General features: G+C 41.3%; 2 protein-coding genes across 2 annotated transcripts; both read left to right on the plus strand.

The window, feature by feature from the left end:
* The first annotated feature begins 1,363 nt into the window (after window positions 1–1,363).
* On the plus strand, window positions 1,364–2,132 carry LOC121978641. The gene is made up of 2 exons (XM_042530957.1): window positions 1,364–1,595; window positions 1,822–2,132. Exons 1-2 carry the CDS (start codon window positions 1,364–1,366, stop codon window positions 2,130–2,132), a joined length of 543 nt encoding a protein of 180 aa, XP_042386891.1.
* Window positions 2,133–4,570: 2,438 nt separating this feature from the next.
* LOC121978642 lies at window positions 4,571–5,128 on the plus strand. The gene has a single exon (XM_042530958.1). The coding sequence runs from the start codon at window positions 4,571–4,573 to the stop codon at window positions 5,126–5,128; it is 558 nt and encodes a 185-aa protein (XP_042386892.1).
* The last annotated feature ends 7,081 nt before the right edge of the window (window positions 5,129–12,209 follow it).

Raw genomic sequence — 12,209 nt, forward strand, 5'->3', positions numbered from 1 at the left:
GACAACAATACCAAATAAAGGTAGATTTGATGATGCATGCGACTAGATAAGAAGATTTTGCTGCTATGGTTTGGAGGTGCTGAGTTAAACTCACTAGGTTTTGGGTTTGTGGCAGGTGTAGAAACGGACGACGTTGGAGGCTTGGACCCTTGACCAGACTGGGCTGGACAATACACTCCCGGGACCCTCTGATTCCGCATAAAGAATAAATAGACAACATTTATGATTTAGAGAGAATAAAATAGTTTTCAATCTAGATTCTCAGGATGTATGACTGGTTTATCAATAATAAATAGTTTTCTTATTTATTGGAATGTTATATGAAGCATGAAAAAAAAACTTTGGATTTTTATAGTTGGTATCTGAGCAAAGATCTTGTAAGGGATGTGTACTACCAGTTCTGGGAAATTCAAGAGCTGAGCCCCAAGTCTGCGAGTTATTACTGCTTGAAATTGTATATGCTGAAATTAAATGCTTATATGTTATAAAAGTTAGGCGGTTAAATGTTCAAATGAGTGTAAGATGATTACGAGTGAGATGATATATGTAGGTATGCCTCCGAGACGAGTCTATCAAAGGCGTAAGACGGATGGCTGTGATGGAGGAGAACGTGAGGAGGAGAGACATGTCGCGCCTCCCCCACCTTCGCTACCAGATGTTGCTACCCGAATACTAGAAGGAAAGGGCTTGGCTCCTGGAGCAGCATACTAATAACACTCTTAGGGGACGACAGGAGGACGTGTATGTGCAGTTCAGGAGGATGGACCCTAAGGATTTTGTTGGTACTACCAACCCCTTTGTTGCTGAGGGGTGGATATGATCTTTGGAGGTGATATTCCGATACATGGACATGGTTGACACTGACAGAGTTCGATGTGTCATATATCTGCTAAAGGATGATGCTTTGTTATGGTGGGAGGGAGTTGAAAAGAGGATTAATCAGAATACCCTGACCTAGGAGGAGTTCAAGGGGATCTTCTATGAAAAGTATTTTACCGCTGATGTGAGATCGAGGTTGAAGAGGGAGTTTATGAGTCTCCCTCAGGGAGACTTGTCTGTTGCTGAGTTTGTCAAGAAATTCGATAGAGGATGCCATTTTGTGCCCCTAGTTGCAAATGATTCTATGGAAAAATTAAGGCACTTTTTGGATGGTCTTAGGCCTACTATCCGTTGGGACGTTCTATTGGCCGATCCGACTGAATACCAAGACGCCGTCACTAGAGCCTTCAGAGCCGAGCAGTCCTTGAAAGATATCGAGTGGGAAGTGCAGAGGAAGAAGCCTCCACAACAACAACAACAGCATAATAAGAAGTCATATATCGGACCATAGAAAGGGCAAGGACAGTCGAAACCTCAAGGGAAAATGAAGCAACAACCACAGGGAGCAACTGCTGCCAAGACAGAGGAAAATCCATTGTGTAAGGAGTGCAATCGCTATCACTATGGCCAGTGCTTGTGGGGCACCTACAAGTACTTCAAATGTGGAGGAGACGGGCATAAAGCTAAAGAATGTCCGAAGTTGCGAGAACCGGTGACCGGACGAACATTCGTAATGCATGCCAAGGAAGCAGAGCCAGATACTACACTTATCACAGGTAATCCAATTAGTTTAATGTATTTATTGCCTATCATATAAAATGTTAAGCATGCTGATTTACATGATCTGAGATGGGACCTCCAATAACCCAATTATATACAATAAATAAAGAGCACTAAACATAATAAGGATGAAAATTTGACCGATTCGAAATGTTAAGGGGCTTAATGGGTAATTCCAGTAATTGTTATGCTTAAGTGGGTATAATGGTATTGTTGTCACAGGTAGGATATCCATCGCAGGTGTAGCTACATATGCTTTGCTGGATTCAGGAGCTACACACTCATTTATTTTCGAGACCTTTGTAAAGCGACTAGAAATCTTACCAGAAGACAAGGGGATTGTATTTAGAGTCACCGGACCTTCTGGCGAACAGATGTTATCTACCAAGATGGCGAAGGACATGGAGCTTAGACAGCAGGAGCAGGTGGTTCAGGCAGATCTCATTGTGTTGCAATGCATGAGTTCGATATTATTCTGGGAATGGATTGGTTATCACGGAATGGAACTTCGATCGGCTTCCGACGGAGGATAGTGTCCATCCAACCACCTCGCGGGGAGCCATTTATTTTTGAGGCAACCAGGAACATAAAGAGGTCGCACATCATTTCTTGTGTCAGTGCAAGGAAGCTCATGATGAGAGGATGTCATGGAGTTCTAGCCAATGTTATTTCCATACCTAATATAGTCGATCATAAGGTCCATGTCGAAGTTGTTCGAGAATTTCCAAACGTATTTCTTGAGGATGTCTCGGGTATTCCTCTGGAAAGGGAGGTGGAATTTTCCATTGAGCTGATACCAGGTACTGTGCCAATCTCTAAGGCACTGTATCGACTCACTCCGGCAGAAATAAAAGAATTGAAGGATCAGATTCAAGAGTTACTGAATAAAGGATTCATTCGTCCAAGCTTTTCACCATGGGGTATGCCGGTGTTGTTTGTGAAGAAAAAGGATGAAACTATGAGACTCTGTATCGATTATCGGGAACTGAATAGAGTGACAGTGAAAAACAAGTATCCTCTGCCAAAAATCGAAGATTTATTTGATCAATTGCAAGGGGCGTCGGTATTCTCGAAGATAGATCTTCGATCAGGATACCACCCGCTGAGGGTAAAAGAAACGGGCGTGCACAAGACGGCCTTAAGGACCCGATATGGACATTATGAGTTTATGGTAATGCCATTCGGAATGACAAATGCCCCAGCGATCTTCATGGATCTCATAAATCACATATTTCAGCCGTATCTCGATCAGTTCATTATTGTATTCATAGATGACATTTTGATTTATTCGAGAAGCAGGGAGGAGTATAGTCAACACTTGAGAATCGCTTTGCAGATATTGCAAGACCGAAAGTTGTTTGCAAAGTTCAGCAAGTACGAGTTCTGGTTAGAGAAAGTAGCATTCTTGGGCCACGTTATTTCAAAGGATAGGGTAGAAGTATATCCTGTTAAAGTCTAGGCAGTTAGTGGATGGCCAAGGTCTAAGAATGCAACCGAAATACGTAGTTTCTTGGGTTTGGCGGGCTACTATCGGAAATTCATCAAGGACTTTTCTTCCATCGCAGTGCCCTTGACGGCCCTTACGAAGAAGAATGCTAAGATTATATGGGGGGTTGATTGTCAAGACAGTTTTGAGCAGTTGAAGCAAGCGCTTACTACAACGCCAGTTTTAGCTATGTCATCAAGTCAGGGAGAGTATGTGTTGTATACAGATGCTTCGAAGCTAGGCTTGGGCGCGGTTCTAATGGAGCACGATCGAGTCATTGCGTATGCATCCTGACAGTTAAAAGTGCATAAAAAGAATTACCCGACTCATGACCTTGAACTGGCAGCAGTTGTGTTTGCTCTTAAGATATGGAGACACTATTTGTATGGGGAGAAGTGCAAAATCTTTACTGACCACAAAAGCTAAAGTATATCTTCACCTAGAAGGAGCTGAACATGAGATAAAGAAGATGGCTAGAGCTTGTGAAGGACTACGACTGTGATATTCACTACCACCCCGGGAAAGCTAATGCAGTTGCTGATGCCTTGAGTAGGAAAATAGCAGTCATCGCACAACTATCGGCACAGAAACCTCTCCAGACGGAAATTCAAGGATTTAACCTCGAGATATATACTAGGGGCCAGACTCCCATCTTAACCACTCTAATCGTACAGTCTACCCTGAGGGACAAAATTCGGACAGGACAAGCTATTGATGGGCAGCTACAGAAGTGGATACAGAAGGATGAATCTAAGGGTTTGGGCTTATATTCAGTCGACAATCGTATTGTCAAATACCGGGGTCGACTCTGGGTTCCTGATGTTGACTCACTTAGAGTTGAGATATTGACATAAGCTCATAAATCTCCATATTCTGTGCATCCAGGGAATACAAAGATGTATAAGGACCTGTAATTACTTTATTGGTGGCCAGGTATGAAGCGTGACATCGCACGTTTCATATCGGAATGTTTAACTTGTCAACAAGTCAAAGTAGAACATCAGAGGCCAGCGGGGATGCTTAAGCCACTTCCAATTCCTGAGTGGAAGTGGGAGAATATCACCATGAATTTTGTAGTGGGCCTACCAAAGACGGTGAAAGGCTTTAATGTCATATGGGTGATAGTCAATCGACTCACTAAGTCAGCACATTTCCTACAGTAAAAACCACCTTCTCTATGACTCAGTACGCAGAGTTATACGTTCGAAAAATTGTCAGATTGCATGGAATTCTCGTTTCTATAGTATCGGATAGAGATCCAAGGTTCACCTCGGCTTTTTGGAAAAGTTTGCATTCGGCCATGGGGACTAAACTATTGTTTAGTACGCAGCATTTCATCCCCAAACAGACGGTCAATTGGAGAGGGTGATACAAATTTTAGAAGACTTGCTGCGAGCATGTGTGATCGATTTCCAAGGGGGTTGGGAATCAAAGCTAACGCTTGTGGAGTTCACTTATAACAACAGTTATCAGTCATCTATAGGCATGGCTCCTTATGAGGCACTTTATGGAAGGAGGTGTAGATCCCCCATCCATTGGGAAGAGGTGGGAGAGAGGGCAGAGGTGGGTCCAGAAATCGTGAGGCATACAGCAGACCTAGTAGCCAAGATTAGGGAGAGAATGAAGACTGCTCAAAGTCGGCGAAAGAGCTATGCTGATAAGAGTAGAAGAGACTTGGAATTTGCAGTGGGTGATCACGTTTTTGTGAAAGTAGCACCGATGAAAGGTGTTATGAGATTTGGCAAGAGAGGTAAGATCAGCCCGAGGTTCATTGGACCCTTCGAGATCCTAGACAGGGTGGGAACATTGGCATATCGGGTGGCCTTGCCACCTAATCTTACAAGAATGCATAATGTGTTCCATGTCTCAATACTGCGCAAGTACATGTCGAATCCCTCCCATGTGCTGAATTTTGAACCGCTGCAGCTTACCCATGATCTGTCCTATGACGAGAGACCCATACAGATACTGGGCCGACAAGAGAGGAAGCTACGGAACCAGACGGTCAGGATAGTCAAGGTCAAATGGTTGAACCACCGCTGAGGAAGAGGCCACTTGGGAGACAGAAGCTGACATGAGGGCCCACTACCCGGAGTTAATTGGTAAGTTTAAAATTTCGAGGATGAAATTCATTTAAGGGGGAGAGGGTTTGTAAAGTCCACTGTTTGCTTTTAAAAAATCCAAGAGGAAACATGAAAATAGACTCTTTATTTTACTTAAGGGGGGGCTAAATTGCTAATAACCAATTAATGGACAGATGGGCTTAGCCCAACTGGTAAGGATGGGCCTAACCCTAGGGATTGGTTCTTATAAGGGGTGGGCGGTGAGAAAAGAAAAAAAAAAAAGAGAAGGGAGGGGTTTCGGCAGAAGAAAAGGAAGAGGAGGGAGGTCTCAACGGAAGGAAAGAAAAGGGGGTGCCAACACCAGGCTTCCGAACACAAGGCACCTCTTAGAACCCTTTTTCTTTCCACTCATTTAAGTTTGTTTTCCTCTTGCTTTCCTCGGTTTTTCGCAGTAGTTTTTGCAGCATTTCTTCTAATTTTTTTTAACCCATAAACGTAGCAAGTTTGGAGGGATCTCTAGGCTATCTACAGCAAGTAAGGATGAGTGCTTTGTTCGGTTGGCTGGCAGAGGTTCTTGATGGTCGTGTCGGTGTTATTCGCAAGGGGTTTGATTGATTGTAGCATGTTCCGAGATTAGGCGTTGGTGATGTTTTTTTTGGTGATTGTTTTGCTTCCTTGCAATAGATCTATCTCGACGAAGTGGATTTCAGTAGTAGGTCAACTGAATCGATTTTCCTTGCTTTGCTCTTTTAGGGAATTTTTGAATATTGTTTGGAATGGTAGTGGGTTCGGTTAATGGTTAGAATGGGTGGAGAGAAATGGATTTGGGTTGATCTTTGGTGAAGTTTTGTTTCCTCGAGCAGGGGGGAGGGAAAGGGAGTAGGTGTTGTGTTAAGTGATTATTTTCCTTTTGTTTTTCTTCTAGAAATTTTTGCATGACTAATTGACTATGGTATAATTTAATTCTTGTTCTTCACATTACAAAAGCTGCATGACCATAGTATTAAGTGAACCTTGCTTGTTTCTTCCATATTGGTAGGGATGTTAAGTGATTCTAGCTTTATAATTTAGGTATGGTATGAACACTGCATGACCAAGGTATTATCTAATCCTTGTGTTATTTTTTTACTAGAATTGCATGACCATATAGTGAAGTGAATCTCGCCTTGTTTCCTTCCACGTTAGTAAGTCTGTTAAGTGACCCTAACTTCTTAATATAGGCATGGGAGTAATATTGCATGACTATAACGTCAAGAGTGCATGTGTCACCCTCCTGGTGTGTTAAGATGTGTCCTTGGCCACATGAATCCCTTAAGTGCATGAACTACATACCATAGACCCAAATAAAGTATTGGTAGCGGGGCAGGTTGCTTCACCTAATAAATTCAACCATGAAAATAGTTAAGGGTGTAGGGAAATCTGGTATTTATGGAGCTATGAGAGTGGGACTGAATCCAATTTTAGAGGGCTTTCAAAATAGAATACTTGCTATACCTTGGTTCAGATTTTGTTAGTGTTTGTCACTCCTTACTATCTTGTAACATTCAAGTTGTTCATGAATTATGTGGAGTTTAAGTAGCCCTTCTTATGGAGATAGGCTTAGCTATTGTGGAGGTAAGTTGCGAAGTCTAGTATTGAACAAACTATGGCCACGTGTAGTTACTGTATGTTTAATTAAGTAGATTATTGTAATGAACGGTAAACTTGCTTATGTAATAATGAAAAAAATGACTATGATGATGAAGATTAATGGGAATTTCCGGAAGGGTCAAGGCCACAGAGGGACCCGCTTACGGGACAAGGCCCCAGAGGGACCCCAATATCGGATTCCCATACTTGGCCACGGCCCAATGATGAGAGTTGCTAACGCCCCGCCACCTGGTACCATGGTTAAACAGATTGATCAATCGAACAAGGATAAAGGATGATTAATGCGACTCCACCTAAGAATGAAATACGATAAATGCTAAAGGAAAATGCCTATAATGTAATGTACGAAGGATATTCATAATAATGTTGTTGATACTCATAGTGTAATGTTTTATGGAAAAATGTTTATATGCCTGTTTGCTTGTATGTAAGACAACAATACCAAATAAAGGTATATTTGATGATGCATGCGACTAGATAAGAAGATTTTGCTGCTATGGTTTGGAGGTGTTGAGTTAAACTCACTAGGTTTTGGGTTTGTGGCAGGTGTAGAAACGGACGACGTTGGAGGCTTGGACCCTTGACCAGACTGGGCTGGACAGCACACTCCCGAGGACCCTCTGATTCCGCATAAAGAATAAATAAACAACATTTATGATTTAGAGAGAATAAAATAGTTTTGAATCTAGATTCTCATAATGTATGATTGGTTTATCAATAACAAACAGTTTTCTTATTTATTGGAATGTTATATGAAGCATGAAAAAAAAAACTTTGGGTTTTTACATAATCATTTAAAAACTGCTTAAGGTTTTCATTTATGGATGCCTAACATTGTAGTTGATTAGTCTTTTAAAGTCTAGCTTGAATATGTCATAAAAGGTTCTTGGTTGTGATATGATACTTAAATAATCTTTTATGTTAAGTTTTTGGTTTGGTAATTCAGGCATCTAGCTCTTCAAACCGATTAATCCTAGAGGTGATTGACCTTGTCTCATAGAAATTTTTCATCAACTGCCAAAAAAATTTAGAAGTACTAATGGAGATCCATCAAGACGACCAACATTCTTAGCTCTGATTCTCACTAAAGGGAAAATCCTTTAGATCCCTTGATTATTCTTTGAAGGGCCTACGTATCGCACCATTACTCGGGCCATCTTTTATGTTAATCTTAAAAAGGGTATTGGTTGATCATTATTCAATTTCTTGCCACTGACAACTTGATGCAGATCCAAGGGGAAAAGGCCTCTCAGTTAGTCGTTTCATCAATCTTCCTAAAAACATCAAAAATAATCTGAAAGGTTCAAATTGATGAGGAGTATTTTATCAAAGGACTTGAGATCAACAAGTTCTCTTCTGAAAAGCTTTAGCTCTCCAACCTCGCCAAGAATATGGCATAAGGACTCAATGGTTTTTATCATGCTAATCATTCAAAATGTAAACAAGGCTAGCTAAAACATCATGATCTTGTGACACTGCATTTCAATAGAGTTGTAGCAGTAAGTAATGTCTTTTGCACTCGCATCAGCTTCTTGAACCTTGATTAAATCATCTTAAAAGACTGGGTTTTAGCTAGATTTAGTTTATTGTATAGATCTATAGTTCACATTTTCTTCATATAGTTTTCTTCTGCACTTGTATCATTTTCACCTAAAGAAAAGATGTTTATGTATAAACTCTACTGATCCTGTCTGAAAAGCTTGACAAAATGGAAAGCTGGAAGAGAACTTACTGCTGATAAAGAATAACACCTGAGGACTCCCGATCCGAGAAAATCAAAGCGGATCCGGAAGAATATAGCCACTAAACACCCTCCTTGTATGAAGACCCAGGGAGGAAAGGAGGGATTCACCGAAGAATACCAAGATCTGGAGCTTCCCCGACTTCCTGCGCACAAGAGACGAACCAACACTATTGTCAGTGAGCTAAGACCGGGGTGGGAATCCCTGGCTAGGCCCTCCGACGCTCAAGTCAGTGATCTCTTTTCGTGTGGAAGGAAGGAAGGAAGAAGATGAATAGTGATTGAAATTAGGGTTTGTAATGAATGGTTGTGAGTTTGGTGAGCATGAGCATACCTGGCCAACGGAGAGGATTCTCCTTTTTATACCACTTCATATAACCTTCGTAGTCATGAAGTGGACCCCGGTTTGTTAGAGTTTGTTATGAGATAACGTAAGTCATGTACTTGCAGAAAATAACTTTTAAGGAATCTTCTTTGTACCTCAGATGTACCTTCTTTGTCGCCTAGTGTCTGTAGAAGAGTCTAGAAACATTCTTCCCGCCAAATTAGCAAACCTGTTATACAATCACATACTACAAATATCTTCATTAAGCTATTTATAAATATTCTCGAAATGTTTGTTCTCGCCCTGTCTTATAAGCCATATGGAGATATATTTATCGTCCATACTTACTTACCCTGCTTTTATTATGTTACAGACAGTCCGATCTTATACTATGATTTGTATCGGACGGAATTGAACCTAAGTTATGTCCAGACGTGTTACTACTATTGTTCAACATACGTCCTAATCATCCGATAATCTGCTATAGATCTGGTAAGGCCTTGTATCTTTTCACATCCAGGTGATCATATAAGTCTGCCCAATGCCAATATACATCCAGATGTACTAGTTCAAACAATCTTAGTTTATCTATCTTAAATGTGTAAACCCGGTCAATACCTGACCCGTCTTTCTTAAGGTCTTATACTGGCCGATATTGACCTATTTTCCTTAAGCATATTATCTCGGTCGATATTGGTCTATATTTTCTTAAGCATGTTATCTCGGCCGATATTGGCCTATATTTTCTTAAGCATGTTCCCCGGTCGATATTGGCCTATATATTCTTAAGCATGTTATCTCGGCCGATATTGGCTTATATTTTCTTAAGCATGTTATCTCTGCCGATATTGGCCTATATTTTCTTAAGCATGTTCCCCGGCCGATATTGGCCTATATTTTCTTAAGCATGTTACCCCGGCCGATATTGGCCTATATTTCCTTAAGCATGTTACCCCGACCGATATTGACCTATATTTTCTTAAGGTATATACCGGCCGATATTGACCTATCCTTCTCAAGGTATATCCCGGTCGATATTCATACTTGCTTAATTCTGCTATCTCTTTTCCCCTTTTTACCGGGGATCTACTAAACCTAACTCATATCATCTACTATTATGCTTTACGAAATGCTAGAATTATCAAGGAAAGAGATTGTTCTGGCCAAATACTGTGGATGATCAATCCACCAGTCAATGAACTTGCTGATGTGCGTGCACTCCGAAGATCGTTGATGAAGGAGATAGAGAAACTTGAGATGCACTCAAAGAGAGGGTTAGACTAGTCGGGGGATGACCCCAGAGCCACTATAACGCTTAAGTTAGGGTTTGCTTGAGGTGATATGTGAAAAGAATCAAAAATGGAGAAAGAGGTTGGAACTTGGTGTAGGGTTTTGACAGAATTGGGATCCTTTGTCATTACCTCGTGAGTGCTTATATGGTTCTCTAGAGAGCATCTCCACATCAATAGAAATATTATCATTATGAGAGTTGGTGAGGGGACCAGACTTGATTGTTGTTAGTTGTTGCTCCGCTCATCCAACATTATATATTCAAAGGGGGTATCTAGGAGACCAGATCTGTCAACCTCATAGTCACTTTCCCATTCTCAGGGTGACACACGTCCTAGAATATTTGTAGTTACTGTTAGCAAACCTGTGTAAGGCCTGAGTCTTCTGTCTTGAGGATGAAAAAGATAAGGTTCATGTTGAGTGACCTTGAGAATAGACAAAATTAAGATCTGAGACTGAAACTGAGAATATGTCTGGATCCCATGTTGAGAAAGGGCGTCAATGAATGAGACTGAGACTGAGATGATGCTAGTAATGTCAACGGGGCCAAGAGGGAGTCTGCTACCAAAACTATAGTTGAAACTGAGAAAGAGTGTGTCACTGAGACTGAGGGGGATATGTTGCTAAGATTGAGAGGGAGTCTAATACTGAGAGGGAATCTGTTGCTGAGACTATGGCCGAGACTAAGAGAGAGTTTGTCATCGAGACTGAGGGGAGTCTATTGCTGAGACTGAGAGGGAGTTTGTTGCTGAGACTGTAAAAATACCCTGGGTTAGTTTTGAGGTTGATTAACGGAGTTAAGTTAGGTAATGCGTGTTTGATGTATTATATCTAATTGTGCAAGAACTTTGGAACACAAGAAATTAAGCGAAAAATGTAACAAGCGAGAAGGATGACATGGAAAGAGAGCTAACAGACTCGGTGGATCTGAAGGATGAGGAGTTACAAAAAAGAGTACATTGGTGGAGCAAAAAGGACACATGTGGTGCATCCGAGAGACGAAAAGTAGGGAGGAAGTCTGCTCGAAGAGAAGGTCGAAATTTGATTTAGGTGAGCTCATCTCTGAACTGTTGGATCATCACCCAGGCGAGCAAAACGAAGAATGGTCAACTATTATAGTTGACCATTCGAGGCGCCACCATTGGCGAGAGGCACCCTAATGACTTGAGGCACCTCACTTGTCTTGATCGCGCCTCGAAAGCTAGCCACTAGAGGTGTCTCGGTTCAACTAAGGTGCCTTAGATGCCCAGGAGTCATTGCAGAGCGGATAAGCAGCGGAGTCCATGTCATCCGAATTGAGGTTCCTCCAATATAATGAACCGAGGCGTCTCCAATCCACCAAATCAACCAGAGCACTGTTGCGACGAGGATAAGAGTTAGCACCCATTGGAGACATTCTGGATCACTGGAGGCGACCTAGATGTACCACGTCGACAACGATCACTTTTGACCAGTGGATTATAAATTGTCCGCTAGAGCTAGTTGTAAAGCTAACACACTCGTTCTTAACCTCTATAACTCAATTTTAAGTCTACACTTTAAACTGCTATAAGGAGCTTCTCCGCCTCTGACCTTTGCCGAAGAAGGAGATTTTTAGTAAACTATCATTGCCTCATATTAGCAACCTCCCCGGTTGTAAACCAAATAAATCCAGAGTCCCTACTTTTTTAATGTTATTTTTATCTAACCTATAATGTGTCCATGCTAAGTAGAAAGCAAAAGATTTGAATTTTAATTTGCAAGCTATTCATCCTCTCTAGCTGGTCCAACGATCTTAACAAGTAGTATCAGAGTTCAACTACCTTAAAAGGACTAACCACCATCTAAAACTACTCGGAGAAGGCCAGATCAAGTATCTACCCATCAAAGTTCGAGAAAGAATTCATAGCATGGAGTGTAAAATGTAGGTCTTCTTCAAAACAGATTTCAACATCATGTTGTGTATCAAAAACAAATTCGAAGTACTCAAAGCAAAAGATGAAGAAGAACTCGAGGAACACCGATGGAACAAACGACAAAGAGATGAATTCATGGCCAATGGTAAAGTTGAATTTC

This window comes from Zingiber officinale, chromosome 4B (assembly GCF_018446385.1).
Source record: "Zingiber officinale cultivar Zhangliang chromosome 4B, Zo_v1.1, whole genome shotgun sequence".
NCBI lineage: Eukaryota > Viridiplantae > Streptophyta > Magnoliopsida > Zingiberales > Zingiberaceae > Zingiber > Zingiber officinale.